Raw genomic sequence first — 26,474 nt, 5'->3', positions numbered from 1 at the left:
GTTGCGACCCCGTGTTCCTTCCCTGCGGATTATTTGGTCACCCGTGACGTTTGGCAGAAGATCGTCTTCGAGCGCGTTGCCAAGAAGAATGTTGACAAGACGTATGACTGTCGAGTCTGGAGCCAGCTGTCAAGCTGAGCGGACGCGTCTCGATTCCCCGTGTTATTATTATCGTTATATCTGTTACATTCTGTGTTCTCTGGTGTTATTAAAGTTCCTTGTTCAAACACGAGTGTTTATTATTCACGAGTGCGCGACCGTGTACGCGAGTGCCGATCGTTGTATCACGCGCGATTCGAGATATATCGTTCCGCGGGCGCAACAATATATATATATATATCACTAGACGAGACTTGTCACTAATTTTTCTCTTTACAGGAATCGTAGGGTCTATTTGGGGACCCCATATTTTTCCTTAATGTAAAATACTTCTTATGAGTAATAATAGAGTTTAAACATAGATAAATCTTATCCTTTTTTTAACAGGGACGAGAATGGTATATTAAAGTCAATTTTAAATTGTGAAATTGGTGAAAAAATAGTTTAAACAAAAGAAAGTGTCGGAAAAATGCAAAAATGCTTGTTTTTAAACAAAAATGATTATTTTTCTCTCTGATTAAACGATTTTAAAAATTTAAAGGACGTTTTAAGAAGGCACATGAAACTATCAAAAATAATTATTGTTGCGTTCTTTTAAAAAAAGTATGATTATTTGGACATATATAAATGTGAAAAATTTATAAGAATTGGAAAATGGGAAAAGTGAAAAAAAATATTGTATAAAAAATTTTTTAGCATATATTAATTTGTTTGAATATGATAATTAAATTTAGCTTGTAATAAAACGAATAAAATATGATAATAAATTTAATTTGTAATAGAACACAAATTTTCATTTTCACATTTGTGATAAATGGAAGAAATAAAGTATGTGCTTCGCAAACTGTTCTTCGACAAATGTCGCAAAACATTCTTACTTCGCGATTGCCAGATCTGAGGCAAAAGTTGCACGAGTTTTATTAACTGTTCTCTGCTTTGTTACTTTAATATTAATATCTATCTCGACAATTAGTTGAATCGATAGACGTAAGTCCCGACGATAAAATATTTGCCATAAAAATATTTCTCATGAGTAATATTTCATAATTACCTTATAACTGTAATTTAATAATTTAAACAAAAAACTGAAATCGATTTACCACCACAAAAATTCAACATTAAAGAGCGTATGGCTCTCATGTCGTTTTTGATTGAACTTTGTGTCACAATTACCCATTAGGAGGTGTTAAGGGGGGAACCTGGTTTAGAACGCTGAAAATAAGGTGAACTTTGAGAATATTTTTAAAAGTAAAAATAAAATCGATCTTTCCAAAACTTTAAGGACAATTTATTACATGTCTGAATAATACAAAAAATATTTTTTATTAAAAAAATAATGATATTTATATTGAATTCTTTAATGATTATAGTTGCCTCGTGACCGAAGTTGCGAATTGGCGGGAAAAGTGGAGTCTCCAATTCTTGTCTGAAACAAAAACAACCAATATGTTTTTACTTGTCATAAAATTCTATCGTCGATGAACTAAAAAAATTAAGAAAATATATAAAATTATAAGATTTTAATGAAAAATAACGATTTTGACTCAAAAATTTTGACCTATTTATGCAAAAATAAATTATTTAAACTAGTTTTTTCTTAAATGCTTTTAGTTCATTTAAGATGGTTGACAATTATGTAACTAAAAAATATTGGGAGAAGTCGATTGGTCGAATAGTTTTTTCTTTATCTTTCCGTCAATTTAGAAAAACTGGTTTCGAGAAAATCGCGTTTAAAGTTTGCGGTACTAAAAGAGAATTAGTTATTGGTAACTTACAGTTAATCTGCTCTATCAGGTCCATATAGCAAGCCTTCCGCCTCCTCATAAAACGAGTTATTAAGCCTATGAGTTACACGAGCCTCTTTCGTGCTGTTTAGTCGGCGCCGCTCCTGTCTCATAACTCGTTCTTCGTCGTATTTGTCGGCGAATATTTTATATTGTTGGCCAATGTTTATTTCCAGCAACATCAGTGTTTGTAAAATAGTGGTATATCCTTCATTAAAAATACCTGCAGCAATGAAAGCAGCGATTTCAATAATTTTGCGACCAGAATTCAAGTATTTTGGAGCGAGACGCCAGATCGTAGAATTAAAACTCTCGTTAGAGTTTTGCGTATGTACGCCTAAGCATCTTGTTAAAAATTTTTCTTTTGACTGCTCTTCATAAATAGGAATAAGATGTTTTTCAACATTTGGTGTAATAACTCGAGAGGGATGGTCATAATTTTTTTCTTCACCTCTGGCTTCAACTTTGCGTTACTCGCATCAGCTCTCGGCTTCCATCGGACAATTTTCATGCTTTGGCTATTTATTCATTTGTAGAGTAATAATGATATAATGTTGCTATTATAGCTTTTTTCATATTCATCACGAGCTCTTCTTTTTGAAAATTTCTTTGTAAATCAATCAGCCATTTCAACTACACTTACACATATAAACATGTACATAGACTTCCTATACATGAACACTAACTCAAATATGCTTCGACAAACATTTGTCGAGTAACTATAGAAATATTTCGAATTTCGCTCTATAACTTTACGAGTATCTTCTTCGAGAGTACTACTATCGATTAAAGTAAAAAAAATTCGAAATTTTTGGCCCAGTAAACCAGGTTCCCCCTTAATACCGACTAAGATAATTCTATTCTCAAATAATTAAATTAAATTATAAAAAAGGTCCAAATCCGAATATATCATCTACTAACTTAAGAGCGTACTTTGCAATAAGCTTGGGGTCCACATGGTTTCCACAAGCCCTAGGGATATATATAATAGGGATATATATAACTCTCTAAAAAAACCTTACAAAGGTAAAAAAAGTACGCCAAGTACATAAAAAATATTCCACCTTGTATGCAACAAAATGTTTAATAAAAAAATACCCTTAACAATAATTCATAAAGATTTTCCCTCAAAAAATAATTTTCCTAAAAAAATAAAATACTAATCCCTCTAAAAAAACCTTACAAAGGTAAAAAAAGTACGCTAAGTATATTAAAAATATTTCACCTTGTATGCAACAAAATGTTTAATAAAAAAATACCCTTAACAATAATTCATAAAAATTTTCCCTCAAAAAATAATTTCCCTAAAAAAATTAAATACTAATACTAAAAAGAATTTTCCTTAAAAAATGGAAAATTAAAATGAAATCTTAAATATTATGAAAAATCTTTCTTTTTTAAAATAAGTTTAAGTACATAAAAAAATATCTTTAAAAAAAATCATATATTTTCTATAAAAATAATGTAAATTTTTACAAAAAGCGATGAGATCCCTCCAAAAAAAACCTTATAAAAGTAAAAAAATACGCCAAGTACATAAAAAAAATATCTTTAAAAAATCTAAAAAAGTGATAAAAATAAGAAATTTAAAAACCGATATGAGATCAATACAATTAGCCAAGTACAACAAATTATGTGATATTAATTCGTAATCGATACTAAATGAGTTAAGATTACTTTAATTCCTAAAACACTTTTTTCATGATATATATAATTTAAAGAAAAGTTTTACACAAATTCTAAATCGCATAAACGACCTTTAGGTCGAAATAAGATATGAAAACTTGGCGTGCCTTCAAATCGTATAGTCTAAAACAGGAAAAAGCTAGATTTTTGATGGGCCAAATGTAAAATTTGAAATTACACTACGGACCGCGCACGCGCTTTAAATTTAGAACTTATATATTTTGAACTTATATATTTTGAATGTTTTTCAGCAGCGACACAGAGGACATAGTGTAACACAGTGAATCATTGTTTACATTCGGCAACAAGGATGAAGTGATACAGCCCTTTGTGTCCTCTGTATTACCTGGGAATCACCACATGGAGATGAGACAAGTGAAACTCCTTTTTTGGATTTTTTGCCTCTTCGGTATTAGCTGGAAATCATCATATGGAAATTAGGCAAAGTGTAATCAATTTTTTTGGGAGCTTTTTATTTTTTCTGCAAGTCAAGTTTGATTGTTGCAAGCCGGATTGGAAAACCTCGCGGGGGGTTATATCTGGCCTACATGCCGCCAGTTACATATCCGTAGTCTAAAGCTTGTTTTATAATTTAAAAATTGTATTTACTAAATGAAAGGATTAACAAATATATAAAGTGTCGCAGACCACCCGTATCACCCAAATATCTCAAAAACTGAGCGGGGCAGACAAAAATATTTCAGACAAAAGTTGTAAGGTTTCAAATAACGCATTACATGGCGATATCAGTATGACCTTGAAGAGTGTTGTCAAGGTCACGTGAAGGTCACCTCCAACTTTTTAAATGGGACACCCCATATGCTTTTGCATATTCTTGTAGCTTATCTCGAGAGCTTTCCAAAACACTATAATTAAGTTAGTTTACATTAATATATATAGAATATACAATTTCAGATGAGTCACCCAGTATAGTGTATGTTTCGATGTCAGATGTCTCGCCCTGTATAGTGTGTGAATAATAGGTTAGAAAGAGAGAGAAAGAGAGAGCAAGCGAGACAGAAGGACACTGCCGTGATTGGTTACCTACCAAGTCCGCGCATGTACAGTTCATTTTTATCCACGCTAACATCAAAGGTGCCGACAGAGAGTTGCGCTACTGTAAATACTGTGCCGCTACACGATAGATTTCGCGGCGCCCCGCGACAACGCCGTATCGGGGACTGTAACGGCCCCGATAATTTAGATCTTCCAAATTTGTGACGATCCTTTATTGACGGTCTTCTCCAGCTGATCTTTTGTCTGCGTCCTCGGAGGATAGCGCCGACCGGGCCCTGTAATCCCGGGCCAAGATAGCCGTTTTTAGGGATGTCCTTCCTCCTTTTGCCGGGGCGAACGCCACCCGTGATTCTGCGCTGTCCTGACTTGAAGATCCTTGGGCGCTATCTTCGCACTCAAATCGGTGGCTGGAATGGAAGCGCCGTGTCGGCTGTCGTGAAAGATTCCTCTTCGTCCTCTACCCGATATTCTCCGATGGGTTGCCCAAAGTACAAAATGAATATAACATAAAAAAAAATAACAATTAAGAACGCGAAATAATAATAATCGCTCGTCTCTCCGGAGATCTCGATACGGCTCTCGCAATCTTATCTGGCGCGACCGCTCGGCTCTCGCCCCGTCAAGATTTTCGGGGCAGATGGACGCGCGTCGGGACGGCAACGTCAATATATATACAGGGTGATTTAAAATAACTCCCTTGTCCCTGAAATGACACATTCTTGAATCAATTCTAAGACGATTTTTCCTTTGGCAATTTCGTCCGAAGCTTAGTTTTTGAATTATTAAAGGAAATAGTTAACGTATGACGGGTCGAATACAAGAGGCAGGCAAGGGTGGCGTGATTCACCGTCAGACGCGGGTGCTTACGCGGGGCGCCTGCTGCGATCAGCTAGTCGCTATACACATACAGACACACATGCGAACACATACATTCTCTCTCTGTCTGTCTGTCTATCTGTCTGTCTGTCTGTCTGTCTGTCTGTCTGTCTCTCTCTCTCTCTCTCTCTCTCTCATTCGCTCACTCACCTGTAATTTTTTTTTTTTTTTTTTACGAGAGAGGGGAAAATGCATTTTATGCATACCCACCGGTCGATCCAGTGAGTTATGTGGGACTCGAGTACCAAGTCGAATTACCAACTCGGTACTCCCTACCCACTAAAAACCTCTCTCTTTTCACGAATTTCCTTTGACACACTGTCCCTCTGACTTCCCGAGATCTGTTTTCACATATCGTCAAAAAATAGTTATTATTACCTTGTTCGATAACTTTTGATGTATTGCTGTAATTGCTTGAAGGAGAAATGAATTTTCCGATAGATCGTACGTTCTCAAATTTAACGTAGATATCACGTTGCAAAAGACAAGAAATCCACAGTAAATTATTAACTGAAAGTTTTTCTCTCGTAAAAAAAAGGAAAAAAAAAATTACAGGTGAGTGAGCGAATGAGAGAGAGAGAGAGAGAGAGAGAGAGAGAGAGAGAGAGAGAGAGAGAGAGAGAGAGACAGACAGACAGACAGAGAGAGAATGTATGTGTTCGCATGTGTGTCTGTATGTGTATAGCGACCAGCTGATCGCAGCAGGCGCCCCGCGTAAGCACCCGCGTCTGACGGTGAATCGCGCCACCCTTGCCTGCCTCTTGTATTCGACCCATCATACATTAACTACTTCCTTTAATAATTCAAAAACTAAGCTTCGGACGAAATTTTGCCAAAGGAAAAATCGTCTTAGAATTGATTCAAGAATGTGTCATTTCAAGGACAAGGGGGTTATTTTGAATCACCCTGTATATACATATCCATATAACTCTTATCTTTAAATAGATAACTGTGTGTTTATATGCCTATTTATTCCAATGAATAAAAGTTATGTTATAATTATGCAATATTAATATATTGTATTATTATATTATAAATTTTAGGAAATGACATGCAAGCTAATATATGTATATATATAAAATCTTGCGTGTATTATCTTATTTACTAAAATTTACAATACAAAAGAATAAATATATATTTATTATTGATAATAAAATAATTATCTATTTTTATTTAATTACTATCGTGTGATACGTGACTCATTAACTATAATTTGATGCATATTTTGCTATCATTACCGTACAGAATACATGACTGTAAAATAAGATAGAGATGTGTTTGCTAGCTGTAATGAAGAATGAAATTTGAATTATTGCTTTTATTTAGTTTCTTGAAAATATGTAACACATTCAATATATTAATATATAAAATTTTACCATAGCAAAACATTGTATAGATGCTATAAATAATCCACCAATATTCAGACCAAAAGTCTTGTTGCCTCTTTGTAAGAGAATCAATATCAGCTTTTGTATGTTTAGCGGAATTATATACCACCGAATTTGATATCTATATATATAATAATAATAGCGGTGGATTAATAACTTGGGAAAAATTAAAACTTTTCATTAAGTAATTTTTAGCATACGTATAATTATATAACATATATATATATATATATATATGTATATATATATATATACACATATATACAGGGTGGCCCACGTAAAGTGTTACAAATTTATATCTCGGAAACAAAGCAATTTAGAGAAAAATGTTTCAGACAAAAGTTGTATGGTTTCAAGGGGGACATAAGATGGTGCCATTAGTTTGACTTTGAAGAGTCATCTGAAGGTCACGTGAAGGTCACCTCCAACTTTTTAAATGGGATATCCTATATACTTTTGCATATTCTTATAGCTCATCTCGAGAGCTTTCCAAAACACTATAATTAAGTTAGTTTTCATTAAGTACTTTTCGAGTTATGAGGCTTGAAATCATTTCTTAATTTTACATGAACCGTAAAATATTTTGTAAAATATTCATTTTTCGATTATCTTACCTTAATACTTTTATGTACAAAATAATGAGAGAAATCAATTGGTGTAAAGAAAACACATAATTATTTCGAAAGAAAAAATGTAATTGTTAATTGCAAATTACATTTTTTTTTCACCATCTTATGTCCCCCTTGAAACCATACAACTTTTGTCTGAAACATTTTTCTCTAATTTTCTTCGTTTCCGAGATATAAATTTGTAACACTTTACGTGGGCCACCCTGTATATATTTAATTTGTAAAAAATATTTACATCATCTTATTATTAAACTTGTAACATGACCATATATTATAAATTACAATATTCTTACGCAGCAGTATATATGTAATTATAGTGATCTGTAATTTCTTGTCCAACTAAGTTTGCTAAAAACATATATAAAAGACTGAGAAATCCAATTATGAAGGACATTAAAAGTTCGTCAGCATTACATGTTGATGATACAATCTGAAAAATCTAATATATTATCAGAATATTAATATCAAAATTTCTAAAATCTAATTTAAACGACGCGAGAAAAAATGGATTTTTGTAATTATATAAGATCATATAATTGGCCATAAAATTTGATCTGAAATTTGGCACGATATTGTCATATATTTATATAATCATATTTGGCTAGATCTCATTATCAGATGTAAATCTATCGGTTATGAAAAGATAATATGTGTTGTATTATATGATTATAAATAATAATATTTGAAATTTGGCATAATATGATCTTATCTTTATGTAATCATATTTAGCTAGATCTAATTATATATGAAAACAGATCTGGTCGAATATGATCATATAAATATGAAATCATATCGCGCCAATTTTCGGATATTATTATATGTAATCATATAAAATTATATACGTTATCAGATCTTTTTGCATCTAATTATGCATATTTATATCTAAACATATTATACCCATTTTTTCTCGGGGATTTATAATTTACAGTAAAATTTGATGAATATTTTTTTATTAATTTTTCAAGCTATATCGATCATCATATATGTTCGAGATAATCATATATTATATCATTACAATACATCTTATTTCTATGCCATTTTATTGTAATGACAGTTTCTTTGATCAGTTTAATCAGACTTTAAATAAATTTACTTAAAAAATAAATTTACTTTAAATAAATTTATTAATTTTATTAATAGTTTAAATCCTTTTTAAACAAAATTTTAAAGATTTTTAATAAGTTAACTTATTTTAAATTAGGATTGCTTAAAAAATTTAAAATAAGATTATTTCTCTAAATATATTATTATATTATACTGAAAGTTTTTAAAAACTTAAATCTTGTATTAGTAATGAATGAATCAATAACAAAAATCTCATCTATGTATTCTTGTTTCGATGTTGTTAATATTTTTTACTGAACAATTGTTCAAAATATATTTAACAATATTATATAATTTAAGATAATTATAGTGTAATATTAAATATTGTCTAAAGAGTATGCTAATATTTGTTTAAAGTATACTGTGTCAGAAAGATATAATTAAATAAATTTTATAAATTAAATTTTTTAAATGTAGAAATAAAAAAAATTGAAACAAAATCTTGTTTACAATAATTTTACTTTAAGTAATTTAACTACAATACAATATATATAAAATTCAAGAGAATCTATTTATAATTATATATATCGCATATTTTAATACATGTACGTATATATTCTCATATGTATTTTATATACATATATGTGAACGTGTTTTATTTTTTAGATGTTTTCTATATTATATGATAAAACTATAAATAGAATTATATAAGATGTCTCGATAGGTAAGGTCAATCGGCCAGGAGGTGAAAGAGGAGCATGAGTAGAACACATAATGTAAATAAAATTTTTTCGTATTCGCTATACACGAGATATTCAGTTTAGAAGATATAGCGCTTTATAAGGATGTATAAAAAGTATGAAACTCCTTATTTCGAAAAAAATGTTTTATACAAAAAGTGTAGGGTTTTAAGTTATGCATTACACAGAAAAATTAGAATGACCTTTTTTAAATAGTGTTCTTAAGGTCACGTAAAGATAACCTTGAAATTTTTCATGGGTATTTTTATATTTTATTACATATTATTGTATTGTAGCTTATTTCGAGAACTTTCCAAAACAGTATAATAAAATATTTTTTGTTAAATACTTTTTGAGTTACGAGGCTTGAAAGTACAGCCGGCACTAGCGTCACTTAAGCATTCCCTGGCGAAAATAAGAAACTTTATAAAGCGTTAACAACCGTTGAGTGAGGGTTTTCTGAGAGTTTATATGCTTTTCAAACTTTGTAAGAGCACTTACATAACGCTGTTGGGTTTTGAATGCTTATCAAACGCTGCAGTGTTGCAATTTTTGTTCTACAAACTCTTTATATAATGTTACATGAAAATTTTGCAATGCTGAGGTAACATTTTTCAGAGTACGTTCAGTAAACGTTGATACATCTTCGTGTACAGAGTTTACTCAGACTTTTCAAACGTTTACGATTACGCTATAACGTACAAACGTCTTTTAAACGCTGCAGTGTTGCAATTTTTGTTCTACAAACTCTTTACTAATCGTTTTTAAACTCTCGACGAATTTCCACAAACGTTCATGTAAACGCCAAACAAACGTCTCATTTTTGCCAGGGTTGCACTACGTGGAAATTGCGATCGGATTTACGCTTCTGTTGAGTGTGTCAGCAGAGATAAGGACCCTACGATTCGTCACTTTCATAATATTTATCGATTCCAAATCCTCTTTGCTGTGCGTTTATGTGTGTGTAAGGTTTCACAGCTGCGAAGTAAGCATACATTATTGGAAGCAGATTATGTTTCGCATTTACTGAAGTAAGTGTTCAATATGCGCTCCTCTATTACGTAAGCATAATTCAGCGCGCACTAAGACTTCATGTTTCAGATTGTCACACAATGCGCTGTCATATGTGTGCTGCAGTTTCATGAATCTTTTGCACAAGGTAGTCTCTATTTTCTATTACGGAATTGTAAACCATTTCCTTCATACAGCCTCAAAGAAAAAAGTCTAAGGGTTTTAAATCAGGAGATCGTGGTAGCCATGACACGGGACCTTTCCTTCCAATCTATCGTGCTGGGAAATGCTGGTAACCACTGACATACCGTGTAAAATACGCTGAAGCGTCATCTAGTTAGTATCACATTTGTCGTCGAGTATATAGGGGCACATCCAGTTGTATATGTAGTGTATTATCAAGGAAGTTGATAACTGGCATCATTAATTCTGCCTTCCATTATGAAGGAGCCGATTAAATTATTGCCAATAATATCTGCCCAAACATTCACACAAAATCGATGTTGGAATGAGGTGGGTCGTGTTGCATGAGGACTCACATCCAAACCTGTAGATTATACTCATATATCATAATTCCATCTCGTGTGATTCCTTTTCGTCAGTCCACAACACATTGTTGAGAAAATCTGCTTCGTCAATGTTTTTGTGTAGCAGCTATCACAGTACTCGCGACGATACTGATAATCTCACGGTAGTAACTCTTACACGGATTGCAAATGACATGGATGTAAATCTTGTCTGTTCAATATTCTCCAAACTGTCTGATGGGATATTTGCATGATACACAATATCGAATACTGAGATAGATAGGGTTTCATGTACAATATCGAGAATTTCTTTCTCTCGATCCACATTATGCCTTAGACGACCAACGTGATGTTGTGGTACACCTGTCTTTCCCATCCTTCGATGTAAAGTTTCAAACACTCATTTATTAGAATGTTTTCGCCGCGGAAATCGTATCTGGTAAGGTCACGTACGTAACTTTGAAATTTCCAAATGGGTATACCCACTTTTTTTGTCTCGTGTGAAACCTGTTGTTCAAGAGGAAGAAATTCAAGTTAATAAACATTGCTAATCCACATATGTAGTTTCTTTTGTATCGTGATAACAGAAATAAAACATGTTTAGCAACGAGGAATATCGCGATATGCATTATCTGTATGGACTTTGTGATGGCAATGCTGCTGCAGCTGAGAGAGAATACCAGATATGATTATCACGTTAATAAAGCACCCCCGTCAGAGACAAGGGGAACTCACGTTAATAAATTTAACGTCCCGGTGCTAATGCTGAAGACTGTAACATTCGAGTCTCATAACTCGGAAAGTACTTACAAGGGGACATTATGACCTGGGAATTTTAGTTTGGGACGAGACTTCGCGTGGTGGTAGTGTACCCTTAGGGTGTTAATATACTTAAATACTAGGGCGCACTATTCAGCCAGTTACGAGAAAAAACGGTCCAAAGTTTTCGAGCACCTTACATACGGAAAAGTTTTTCCTTTTTTCAAGTGGTCCGGCGGCTCAGGCGGTAGTGTGCTTGCTTTACAAGCCCGAGGTGACGGGTTCGATTCTCGGCTGATGCAACTTTTTTTTTTCTTATCCAAATAATTATTTAATGTATTTTATTTAAAAATTTATTTTTGGAAACCGATTTTTTCACGAAATTTTCAATTCTAACATTTTTCATATATATTTTTATTGTTACAAGTATTTACGTGGTAATAAAGTATTGGCTCAACTTCCGAATAGCCCCTACCTCCGAATTTGATGAAACTTCGAGCATTTGAAGACTATAACAGAACACATTTACACCATAAAGGATTTTTTGCGGAAACGATTAGGAGCGGAGAAATTCAAAAAAGAAGAGGTAAAACTACCGTTTAGGATTTATTTCCGACTACTTTGATTTTGACATATCTTGTTAAGATCATAACTCTGAGCAATTTTCAGAAGGTTTTAACCGTTGCTTGTTGTTTGTTAAAAAGTTATTGAGAAAAAAATTTTGAAAAATGTAGGAGTTATTTTGATTGTTGAAAGGTATAAACTGTGTGAGGTCTGTAATGTTTTGTTCTATATGGGTTTGCGAGTTTTCACGTGAAGCAATATCCACCCCACATCTCCTTGTGCTTTGACCTGAAACGAGGTTTATAGTTGTTTTGTTCCACATGAGTTTGCGACTTTTGAATTTTGATAAATATTTATAAGTGGGGTAATTGTGAAGGAGAGGGGTATCCTCACCGATTTCGCTGAAACTTGATTTATTGACGTATTTTAGTGCGTAGAACATGAATCTGTTAATTAAAATTGTCGCTTTTACTTACGAAAAAAGTTATGAAGGTCTAAAGTTGGCAGGTATTTAAGGTTAGGAAATCCGTCATACCGACTAAATGTAGTGACGCGAACATGTTTCTTGACTACGTGCGCATGCGTTTTAGTTTATAACAGCATGGAGCTGACACACACACACACACACACACGCGCGCGCGCGCGCGGAGGGGGTACAAGGGGGGCCTTCGGCCCCCCTCCCGCACCCACCCGTCCCCCTTGCTTCGCGTGAAAAGTTGCGAAGTGGAACCTCGCTTCGCGTGGAAAGTTGCACTCTACCGTAGGCACCCCTACCGGCGGGGTGGGTGCAGGAGGGTGCAACTTTCCACGCGAAGCGAGGTTTCACTTTGCAACTTTCCACGCGAAGCGAGGGGGACGGGGTGGGTGCGGGAGGGGGGCCGAAGGCCCCCCTTGCACCCCCCGCGTGCGTGTGTGTATGTATATATATATGTTTCTGATATTTATATAAGTATCTTTTGCGAAATATATGAAAACTTTCCTTTTTGAATTTCTCCGCTCCTAGTCGTTTTCGCAAAAAATCCTTTATGGTGTGAATGTGTTCTGTTATAGTCTTCAAATGCTGGAAGTTTCATCAAATTCGGAGGTAGGGGCTATTCGGAAGTCTTACCAAAGTATTTTCTGCGGAATATTGTGTATGGAATCAAAATTTTTAAAGCAAAAACAGTTACTTCCAAGAAGTTACTATCCAAGAAATCGTTTCGAGGCTACGGATTTGACCTGACATGTGTGTTTACCTTTTTCTTATAATACAAAAGATAGGCAGAGAGCCCCAAGTGAAAGTGAACGAGAAGGGTCTGGGATATTCTAGATTTTTCTCACGCCAACTGTCGCCGAGTAGTGGGGAGCGAAGGGTTCGCCGAGGACGCCGAGCCGTTACAAACGAGAGCGTCTATAAAAATATGTATGAAAAATGTTAGAAATTGAAAATTTCGTGAAAAAATCGGTTTCCAAAAATAAATTTTTAAATAAAATACATTAAATAATTATTTGGATAAGAAAAAAAAAAAGTTGCATCAGAGAGAATCATTCGAGAATCGAACCCGTCGGGCTCGTGAAACAAGCACACTACCGCCTGAGCCGCCGGGCCACTTGAAAAAAAGGAAAAACTTCCGTATGTAAGGTGTTCGAAAACTTTGGACCGGTTTTTCTCGAAACTGGCTGAATAGTGCGCCCTAGTATTTAAGTATATTAATACCCTAAGGGGGGTATACTACACTAGGATAACTACACTACCATCATACGAAGTCTCGTCCCAAACTAAAATTCCCAGATCGTAATGTCCCCTTGTTAATGAAAATGAACTTCACTATAATGTTTTGAAAAGCTTTTGCTATTAGATTCTGGAATCAAAAATATGGTGTTCCATTTAACAAAATTGATGTGACCTTGACCTGCTCTTAACGACGCTACCCAAAGTCAAACCAATGATACTTTCATATGTCCCCCTCCGAACCATACAACATTTGTTTGAAACATTTTTCCATATCTATCATAGTTTTCGAGAAATTTTAATGCATTATTTAAAATGGGACACCTTGTATATACAGGGTGTTTGGAAATTCAATCGACAAACTTTTAGAGATTGTCGGGGGCACCAAAAGGATTATTTTCATTTACGATATATAAATCAAAATTAAAAAATAGATAGTTTTTCTTTAATTACAATCATTATCCTCAAATTCCTAAAAATATTACATATATAATAATATATATAATTTATATATATTTAAAAAATTATGCGTTTTATACGTATTATACATGAATGTTAAAATTTTCAGATTCTCACACACAAAAAGATTTATGCTTCATGTAAATTTTTCTTAAACAAAATTTTAATTACAAATATTTAATCTTACGAGATTTGATTAATTTTTAAGAACAATTCGTGAATTATTGTTCTTAAACATAAGATTATTTTGCGTTGTATTTTAAAAAATTAGAGAAAATGTTATTTTCGAGGAAAAATTATGGTATTATGAAAAAGTCAATTATAAATTAATTAAAAAGGTTGTAATTAAGATGCAGAATATTTGTGACATTATTCTATATTAACAAATCGTAATATATTATGCCAATTAATCATAACAATTAATAATAATGTAAATCTTTTTATTGATTAAATTCTCTATTTATTTTTCGACACATTTATTTATACTCTCTTTCTCTCTCCCCCCTCCCCCTCTCTCTCTATGCGTGCGTGCATGCTTGCGTGCATGCGTAGTATTATGATGTATTTAAAAACACAAAAGTAGTAAATTAATGATAAAAATACGATCACAAGTATATCAATCAAATCAATCAATATTAAGGGGATTCCTCATTGAACGGCAAACTCTTACATGATACAGCGCCCTTATCTAAATTCTCATCTCGTATCTCTTTCTATCACGTTATTTATAAAGAAGATGCACTGCTTTTTCCACTCTACTTTACCAATATCTCGAGCACTATGGACTGAAATTTTCGGAAGAATGCCATTTATTAATTAGGCAATTAAATTCAGTTTTTATAATTCGACAATGTTCTACGGTGCAGTACACAATCGTGCAAGCTATTGTTTTATGCATAAATGCTATAAAACTTTAATAAGAAGTTAATATTTGTACAAATTGACAGCTCTGACGCCATGTTGATTTAAGAAGTCGATAAATAAAAATGCAATTTTCTTTCTAAATATAAAATCTCATACTGTATAGACTTTTTACGTGTCCGTTTGCGTATATACTTAATTCTGGAGAAAGATTTTTAATTCTATACAAGCAATAAAAAATGGCATTGTACGCTTGAGGGATCCGAGAGAGAGAGAGAGAGAGAGAGAGAGAGAGAGAGAGAGAGAGAGAGAGAGAGAGAGAGAGAGAGAGATTTATTAGACAATTTAATAAATATATATTTATATTTAAATAACAAAACTTACTCGAAAAATATTTAAGCTTAAATTCATTACTCCAAATATTATTAAAAACATGAATGATATCTCAAATTTAGATATCAGATATATGCAAAACCTTTAAATAAAATAAAATGTTATTACTACGTATATATTTTATATATGTATTATAAAATAATTACTAACTCTATGGCCTTTCGATGAATATCTACAGCACTTTTTATGCTCTTATGGATCAAATTCTTATTCTGTAAGATAACATCTTGCGATGTTTGAATCTTTATTGCGTTCTCGATACGATAACTATAGATAATATAATTATTATAATTATTATTTAAAATAATTTATCTATGTATATAGCGATATAGAGTTTAAATAATAATCTCGAAGTAAAATAATTATAATTTTGACAAGTTTGTACTACAATAGTCACGTACAGTTAATAAAAAAATATAGCATTCGAAATATTAGACAAATAGAAAAGTAAAAATTTTTGAATAACAAGAATAAAAACAGAATTTTATATTTTTTACCCTTATCGTACTCTGATCTTACTATTAGTTAAAATTCTTTCTCAAAGTAGAATTAAAAATTAATTGTGTAAAAATAAATTTTAATGTTTTATAATCCCTTATACGTATAAATAATGTAAAAATTTCATATTTTTAACGGATAAATTATTTAAACTTTGCATATATTTATACTATGTATCTTGCAAAGTAAATCTTTAAATTCGTATCAAACGAGAAAACATAATTTCTTTATTTCATATTTTTTTAATCATTTTTATGTTTATCGTCTTACCTAGCTATTGCAAACATTCCGCACATATATTGGAAATATGCGATGAGCATTGTCCCTGTTGCTACCAATACAATAAATCCTATAGAAATAGCTGTATTAATATGTAGTAGCAGATAATAGAAGTATTTTTCTTCATCAATGAAATATTCAGTCAAAATATACAATTGACGTGGTCGAGATTTGTTTACAGATGAAATAATTTGCAGGATGTCCGGCCATATTTGAGCGCTTATGAGAACAAACACACTGCAAATAAATAATACTAAATAACATTATTGGCAAGCATAGATAAAATTTTTAATTTTCTAACTAAAATTTTAAATCACCGTAAATGGTTATAAGTTATAAATAAGATAATAAGTTATAAATGAATTGTAAAAGAAATTAATTGATATAAAATTTTCCTTTAATACGAATATATCTGTCACAGTCATATTTAAGTGCAGTTTTCTTAATAGAATAATCATATATATATATATATATATATATGAAGACATATATGTATAATTTATTGTTTTCAACAATTATTAAATTATTAAATTATATTTAATGTGCAATTTTATATTTAATTATTAAATTATTAATTATATTTAATTTTGACAACTTATTAAACATGAGTAATAATAAATTCAGTATTTGTCGTTGATGTTTAAAGTTACAAAAATACTTTATACATTCAGTTATTATATATTTCGTATTATGATTTAACAATTATTAATCTAATTTTTAGTCTTGTAATCATATGCTTAAAGTAAAAAATTGAAAAAAAATTTTAAACAATTATCTTTTTCAATGAAAAACAATTCAGAAAGATAAATATAAGATAAAAGTATTTTAATTTCGAAAATATTATTTGATTAGTAAATACTTTTGTACTCGTTATTATACCTACACTTTTTATATACAATTTATAAACTAATTTAATGCTTTGCAGGAATTGCTTTACAAAAATTGTTCTGTGAAGAAATTTCCAACAACAAATTTATTAAAAATGAAAAGCAAAAAAAGTTGGAAAATGCTGTTACTTGTCAATGTAGCCGTATAACATTTTGCATTTCTTCCGTATCTTTCTATGATGGCAATTTCATTATTATCTTTCAAATCGTTGAAGATACGTTGAAGCTGTTCCATTAAACTTCTCACCTGTTTCAATGAATCTTTATTATTTCTAGTAGTAAATACGGAAATATTTATAGATCTAAAATGCTACTGAAAGCGTTTATATTCAAACAAATGCAAATAGATAATCAACTTACAGTTTCACTATTAATACAAAATGAATGATATTTTATTGTTATGCAAATAAAACCAAATGCAAAAGATAAAACTTTGATGACGAAATTTGCGGTACATTTTGAAGTTGTGAATGTTGTAAACTGTAACAAAATAAATTTTTATGGAGAAATTGAGAACTTTTATTGAAAATTTTCTTTATTAACACAAAGTAATTCTACATTTCTACAACTATATTCTATTTGTATAGAATGAATAATTATATTATTTAATTATAATATAACTTTTACTCTCTGTAATAAAAAGTATAAATGCACATTATATACATATACATATATATATACGTATCATATACGGATACATATACATATATGGGTTGGACAATAAGTTCGTGTGGTTTTGCCAATAGATGGCTACAGGTACTCTGAAAAACAACTATCTTCAATTTAAATCTTGAAAGCGCATAATCGTTTGATATGTGACATTTCAACGTGTATTTGAAAAAAAGTCTAAAGAGATTGATTGTGTTTTGTAAGTTTGGCGACATTTAAAAATGAGTAACAAAAATGAGCATTTTCAGCACATTATGTTTTTTTATTTTAAAAAAGGCAAAAATGCAGCACCAAACATGTACAAAGATATATGCATAAACAGCGAGGATGCCGTGAAAGAACGCATGTGCCAGAAGTGGTTTGCGAATTTTCGTTCTGGAGATTTTTCTATTGAAGGTACACTATGCTCGGGGTCGGCCAATCGACAGCGATAAAATAAAAACATGAATCGACGCTAATCCGCAACACGACGCGGGAGATTGCAGACATTCTTCAGATATCAATATCGAACGTAGAAAATTATTTACATCAACTTAATTACGTTAATCATCTTTCATTTATATGTAAAAATCCGCACGGATTTATCGGCCAACCCAATAACACACATAGATATACATATACATATACATATATATATATATATATATATATATGTATATGTATATGTATATCTATATATATACAGGGTGACCCATTTTAACTTAGGCAGCCAAATAACTCGAAAAATAACAAGATAGAGAAAAATGTTTTAGACAAAAGTTGTATGGTTTCGAGGGGGCCATAAGATGGTATCATTGGTTTGACCTTGAAGAGTCATTTGAAGGTCACGTGAAGGTCACTTCAATTTTTTTAAATGGAATACCCTATATATTTTTGTACATTCTTGTAGCTTATTTCGAGAGCTTTCCAAAACACTATAATTAAGTACCTTTCCGTTAAGTACTTTTTGAGTTATGATGCTTGAAATAATTTCTTAATTTTACATAAACCGTAAAATATCTTGTAAAATATTCATTTTTCGATTATCTTACTTTAATACTTTTATGTACAAAATAATGAGAGGAATCAATTGGTGTAAAGAAAACACATAGTTGTTTTTAAGAAAAAATATGGAATTGTTAATTGCAAATTACATATTTTTTCTTCGAAACAACTATGTGTTTTCTTTACACCAATTGATTCCTCTCATTATTTTGTACATAAAACTATTAAGGTAAGGTAATCGAAAAATGAATATTTTACAAGATATTTTACGGTTTATGTAAAATTAAGAAATTATTTCAAGCCTCATAACTCAAAAAGTACTTAACGAAAATGTACTTAATTATAGTGTTTTGGAAAGCACTCGAGATGAGCTACAAGAATGTACAAAAATATATAGGATGTTCCATTTAAAAAAATTGAAGTGACCTTCACGTGACCTTCAAATGACTCTTCAAGGTCAAACCAATGATACCATCTTATGGCCCCCTCGAAACCATACAACTTTTGTCTAAAACATTTTTCTCTATCTTGCTTATTTTTCGAGTTATTTGGCTGCCTAAGTTAAAATGGGTCACCCTGTATATATGTACAGGGTGATTCTGAACAAACGTTTGTCTTTAAAATATCAAATTTTTGAATGAATTCTAAGACGACTTTTCCTCTTGCAAAATTTTGCCCGGAGCTTAGTTTTTAAACTATAAAGGAAAATAGTTAACTACTTACGGAACGAGTACAAGAGGTAGGCAGGGACGGCGCGATATAGGCGATTACGTGGGGCACTCGCCGCGATCAGCTGATTGCTATACGCGATGACTGTAACAATCAGTGTGTGTGTGAGAATGTGTACGCACACACACACACACACTGATTGTTACAGTCATCGCGTATAGCAATCAGCTGATCGCGGCGAGTGCCCCACGTAATCGCCTATATCGCGCCGTCCCTGCCTACCTCTTGTACTCGTTCTGTAACTAGTTAACTATTTTCCTTTATAGTTTACAAACTAAGCTCCGGGCAAAATTTTGCAAGAGGAAAAATCGTCTTAGAATTCATTCAAGAATTTGATATTTTAAAGACAAACGTTTGTTCAGAATCACCCTGTATATACAGGATGTCCGATTCGTGAGGGACCAAACGAAAAGTGATGATAGATTGGGTCAAACTAAGAAGAAAAGTCCTCTACCATTTTGCAAAATTCACAATAATTATTAAGTAATAAGCAAAAATGTCACATAAAGGTTACCTTTAATTTTTTAAATGGAACCCCCTATTTTTTATTATGTATTCTTATAGCTTATCTCGAGAGCTTTCCAAAACACTATAATAAAGTATTTCTTCATCGAGTACTTTTCGAGTTATGAGGCTTGAAATAATTTCTTAATTTTACATAAACCATAAAATATCTAGTAAAATATTCATTTTTCGATTATCTTACCTTAATACTTTTATATACAAAACAATGAGAGGAATCAATTGGTGTAAAGAAAAACATAGTTGTTTTTAAAAAAAAATATGTGATTTGCAATTAACAATTACATATTTTTTCTTAAAAACAACTATTTTTTTTTTACACCAATTGATTCCTCTCATTATTTTGCATATAAAAGTATTAAGGTAAGATAATCGAAAAATGAATATTTTACTAGATATTTTATGGTTTATGTAAAATTAAGAAATTATTTCAAGCCTCATAACTCGAAAAGTACTCAATGAAGAAATACTTTATTATAGTGTTTTGGAAAGCTCTCGAGATAAGCTATAAGAATACATAATAAAAAATAGGGGGTTCCATTTAAAAAATTAAAGGTAACCTTTATGTGACATTTTTGCTTATTACTTAATAATTATTGCGAATTTTGCAAAATGGTAGAGGACTTTTCTTCTTAGTTTGACCCAATCTATCATCACTTTTCGTTTGGTCCCTCACGAATCGGACACCCTGTATACATATATACAGGGCAATAAGGATTATGATCAGCCCAATAGCGGCAATTATGCCGATTTACCTCACCATCTAATTGAAAAAAAGCTTCATCCGAGAAAATAATGCGATCGAAAAAAGTACGATCAGCATCATACAGGCGCATCATTTCATTGCAAAACTCTATCCTTCGATCTGCATCATCCTCATACAATTTTTGAGTAAGATAAATTTTGTAAGGATGCCATTTCTCATGACTTATTGTAAGAAGGTCAAGGTTATTTTAACTTTCTATGCAATGCGAGGTCCACCTCACACCACCTCTGAGTCAGTGCGAAACGAGGTCTATTATTTTATGGTTCCACGTGGGTTTACAACTTTCCATGCGAAGCGAGGTCTACCCCCCACTACCCCTGAGTCAGTGCGAAACGAGGTCTATGATTCCTTGCTTCGCATGGAAAGTTACAAACCCATGTGGAACCATACAATAATAGACCTCGTTTCGCGCTGACTCAGGGGTGGTGTGCGGTGGACCTTGCTTCGCATGGAAAGTTGCAAACCCATGTGGAACCATACAATATAGACCTTGTTTCGCGCTGACTCAGGGGTGGTGTGAAGTAGACCTCGTTTCGCATGGAAAGTTGCAAACCTATGTGGAATCATACAATAATAGACTTCGTTTCGCGCTGACTCAGAGGTTAGGTTAGGTGGTGTGGGATGGACCTCGCTTTACATAGAAAGTTAAAATAACCTTGACCTTCTTAGAAGTCTAATCAACATTGCTTGGGAATTCGTATAGTCGCATGTTGTATATATGTACGCTTTTGTTAATAACTTTTTAATAAATAACGAGCGACGGCTAAAATCTTTTGAATGTTACTCAGGACAGTGACCTTGACAACATATGTCAAGGTCAAGACGATTCGACCCTGATGTCTTTTTCTAAAGTTTTACCCAAACATGTTTTTAAGCTTATTTATTTCTTAACAAATCCCTATTTTAATAAATTTACGCTTTTTTCATAAAGTTATACCGTTTTGAAGAAAATGTTACAAAATGAAATCATAGAATCATTAAATATTGTAGAAGTGACACACATTATATATAAATATTTTTTTCAAACATTTATATATTAATTTAATATATATGTTCAAAAACAGATATTTTTTAAACTTTGATACTACCCACTTCAAATCATCATATTTTTTATACGTTTGATTTTTGGACTTTTTGCCTCAGGAAACTTTTGATCAGCATCACCTAAACTACAACATATTTCAATTTCAGCCAATTTGACCGGCCACTTTTTTCATATAAAATGTGCGGGGTCCTTTGAATTTTGTATCATCTTAATACGATGATTTTTAGCTGACTTATTGTTATTGAAAGATTTTAAAAAATTGTGCTAAAATTTAGTGGCCCGTATTTTTTGTGTGTGAATGAAAATATGTGGAAAACATGTGTATATCTAGTGGATATCTCTGGTAGCTACTTATTGGATATAGATAATATATGAATGATATATATATATGCATTTACTAATTATCTATAGAGGATATGAACCTCATATAGACATTTAGACATTTATTAGATATCTATTATATAAATTTTTCCGTGTGGATATATATTTTTCATATTGTAAAAAGATACTGCATGGTGGCATATGAAGTATATACGATGACACATATAAAGAGTATGACACACATAGCGAGGCATTTTTCAATCGATTCTTCCTTAGAACGAGAGTCGAAAAAGCAATTGTAAGCTTATCGAAGAAATATTTATGTATAAATGTGTGTAATACAAATTTAATAAGTATTTATAAATGTAATGTACATACTTTTAGCAAGATAAAATGTAAAAACTCAAAAGAAAGGTTTTATTATCACTTCTATTTCTCTCAAACTTAGTCCGAAGGATCATTTATATTTATGAGCAATCATTTTTGTTTATGATCAAATTTTCATTAAAAAAGCATGAACTCGAATTTAGTTCAAAATCACACAAACTATAAAATAGTTTAATAAATATTCATTAAAAAATATATAAATATATGTATATATAAATATACATATATATATATATACATACGCGTATATACCCTTACAGAATATAATATTTTAAAATATTTATTGAATTATTTTATATGTTTGTGTAATTTTTAATTAAATTTGATATACATATACATACATACATATATATATATATATATATATATATATATATGTATATAATTTACATATATGTATATAATTTTTATGTATGAATATGCATATACGTAAATATATATACGTTTGCATGTTTATGTATACCTGAAAGATAATAAAGGTTATCAGAATACTAAAAAAGAAGATGAATTGAAGTCGAGCAAATTTCGATTTTTGATAAGGCCATAGACCAACTATAAGCAAAAGGGCACGATTGAGACTAAAATACTGATCTTCGATACTGATCATTTTCCCACTAGTATCAACACAAGTGACAGAGTTTTTGCTGATATAGCTTCTCTTTTAAGTCTAAATTATAATCATTTAAATGTTCTCTCAGTTCTTTTTTATGAAAAAGAGATTTAGAGAGAAAATGTTTTACAACTTAACTTCTGTAATTTAGCTATAATTGTATACACTGCATAAGACAAAATACTGGAAGAGGATATATATATATATTCACACAATTTAACATCGTTTCATCAAGATATCGCCCTATTAAGTAATCGATTTAATACGAAAAAATTATACACATGTTTTATTTCTCACGGAATAACAGATGTGAAAGAAGTCTTGGGGGTGTGAAAGCTGCGCAAGCGTAGTCATCGTTTTTCGTCGACACATAACCGTGTGTTCAGTCTAATGTGACATTCGGAAGTTGCACCTCATCTTTCATGGTAAATATATTTTACAATCACATTACTTAAAATTATTGTATGTGTAACGTATTATTTTTTTCGAAAAATATGATTTAATATAAGATTTTTATATTCTTTAATATTTACTTTATAGTCTGTTATTTTAAAAAAATTAAAATTAAATATACACTTGCACGCACGCACGCACGCACGCACGCACGCACGCACGCACGCACGCACGCACGCACGCACGCACGCACGCACGCACGCACGCACGCACGCACGCACGCACGCACGCACGCACGCACGCACGCACGCACGCACGCACGCACGCACGCACGCACGCACGCACGCACGCACGCACGCACGCACGCACGCACGCACGCACGCACGCACGCACGCACGCACGCACGCACGCACGCACGCACGCACGCACGCACGCACGCACGCACGCACGCACGCACGCACGCACGCACGCACGCACGCACGCACGCACGCACGCACGCACGCACGCACGCACGCACGCACGCACGCACGCACGCACGCACGCACGCACGCACGCACGCACGCACGCACGCACGCACGCACGCACGCACGCACGCACGCACGCACGCACGCACGCACGCACGCACGCACGCACGCACGCACGCACGCACGCACGCACGCACGCACGCACGCACGCACGCACGCACGCACGCACGCACGCACGCACGCACGCACGCACGCACGCACGCACGCACGCACGCACGCACGCACGCACGCACGCACGCACGCACGCACGCACGCACGCACGCACGCACGCACGCACGCACGCACGCACGCACGCACGCACGCACGCACGCACGCACGCACGCACGCACGCACGCACGCACGCACGCACGCACGCACGCACGCACGCACGCACGCACGCACGCACGCACGCACGCACGCACGCACGCACGCACGCACGCACGCACGCACGCACGCACGCACGCACGCACGCACGCACGCACGCACGCACGCACGCACGCACGCACGCACGCACGCACGCACGCACGCACGCACGCACGCACGCACGCACGCACGCACGCACGCACGCACGCACGCACGCACGCACGCACGCACGCACGCACGCACGCACGCACGCACGCACGCACGCACGCACGCACGCACGCACGCACGCACGCACGCACGCACGCACGCACGCACGCACGCACGCACGCACGCACGCACGCACGCACGCACGCACGCACGCACGCACGCACGCACGCACGCACGCACGCACGCACGCACGCACGCACGCACGCACGCACGCACGCACGCACGCACGCACGCACGCACGCACGCACGCACGCACGCACGCACGCACGCACGCACGCACGCACGCACGCACGCACGCACGCACGCACGCACGCACGCACGCACGCACGCACGCACGCACGCACGCACGCACGCACGCACGCACGCACGCACGCACGCACGCACGCACGCACGCACGCACGCACGCACGCACGCACGCACGCACGCACGCACGCACGCACGCACGCACGCACGCACGCACGCACGCACGCACGCACGCACGCACGCACGCACGCACGCACGCACGCACGCACGCACGCACGCACGCACGCACGCACGCACGCACGCACGCACGCACGCACGCACGCACGCACGCACGCACGCACGCACGCACGCACGCACGCACGCACGCACGCACGCACGCACGCACGCACGCACGCACGCACGCACGCACGCACGCACGCACGCACGCACGCACGCACGCACGCACGCACGCACGCACGCACGCACGCACGCACGCACGCACGCACGCACGCACGCACGCACGCACGCACGCACGCACGCACGCACGCACGCACGCACGCACGCACGCACGCACGCACGCACGCACGCACGCACGCACGCACGCACGCACGCACGCACGCACGCACGCACGCACGCACGCACGCACGCACGCACGCACGCACGCACGCACGCACGCACGCACGCACGCACGCACGCACGCACGCACGCACGCACGCACGCACGCACGCACGCACGCACGCACGCACGCACGCACGCACGCACGCACGCACGCACGCACGCACGCACGCACGCACGCACGCACGCACGCACGCACGCACGCACGCACGCACGCACGCACGCACGCACGCACGCACGCACGCACGCACGCACGCACGCACGCACGCACGCACGCACGCACGCACGCACGCACGCACGCACGCACGCACGCACGCACGCACGCACGCACGCACGCACGCACGCACGCACGCACGCACGCACGCACGCACGCACGCACGCACGCACGCACGCACGCACGCACGCACGCACGCACGCACGCACGCACGCACGCACGCACGCACGCACGCACGCACGCACGCACGCACGCACGCACGCACGCACGCACGCACGCACGCACGCACGCACGCACGCACGCACGCACGCACGCACGCACGCACGCACGCACGCACGCACGCACGCACGCACGCACGCACGCACGCACGCACGCACGCACGCACGCACGCACGCACGCACGCACGCACGCACGCACGCACGCACGCACGCACGCACGCACGCACGCACGCACGCACGCACGCACGCACGCACGCACGCACGCACGCACGCACGCACGCACGCACGCACGCACGCACGCACGCACGCACGCACGCACGCACGCACGCACGCACGCACGCACGCACGCACGCACGCACGCACGCACGCACGCACGCACGCACGCACGCACGCACGCACGCACGCACGCACGCACGCACGCACGCACGCACGCACGCACGCACGCACGCACGCACGCACGCACGCACGCACGCACGCACGCACGCACGCACGCA

The 26,474-nt window shown here is 35.8% G+C and overlaps 1 protein-coding gene across 1 annotated transcript; it reads right to left on the bottom strand.

Annotated features, from left to right (window-relative positions):
- Positions 1 to 6,696: 6,696 nt before the first annotated feature.
- On the bottom strand, positions 6,697 to 23,242 carry LOC145963782 (uncharacterized). Its single transcript, XM_083086013.1, has 9 exons — positions 23,099 to 23,242; positions 17,573 to 17,692; positions 17,342 to 17,459; positions 16,317 to 16,578; positions 15,699 to 15,815; positions 15,540 to 15,630; positions 7,773 to 7,918; positions 6,839 to 6,971; positions 6,697 to 6,747 (listed from the first exon to the last, which is right to left on the bottom strand). The coding sequence occupies exons 1-9, from the start codon at positions 23,240 to 23,242 to the stop codon at positions 6,697 to 6,699; spliced, it is 1,182 nt and encodes a 393-aa protein (XP_082942139.1).
- Positions 23,243 to 26,474: the final 3,232 nt, after the last annotated feature.

Source organism: Camponotus vicinus, unplaced genomic scaffold (assembly GCF_025532165.1).
Source record: "Camponotus vicinus isolate PSW18456_S1 unplaced genomic scaffold, iyCamVici1.0 SCAF_13, whole genome shotgun sequence".
Taxonomy (NCBI): Eukaryota; Metazoa; Arthropoda; class Insecta; order Hymenoptera; family Formicidae; genus Camponotus; species Camponotus vicinus.
Note: the sequence above shows the minus strand (reverse complement) of the source record. Positions and strands in the feature narration are given on the sequence as shown.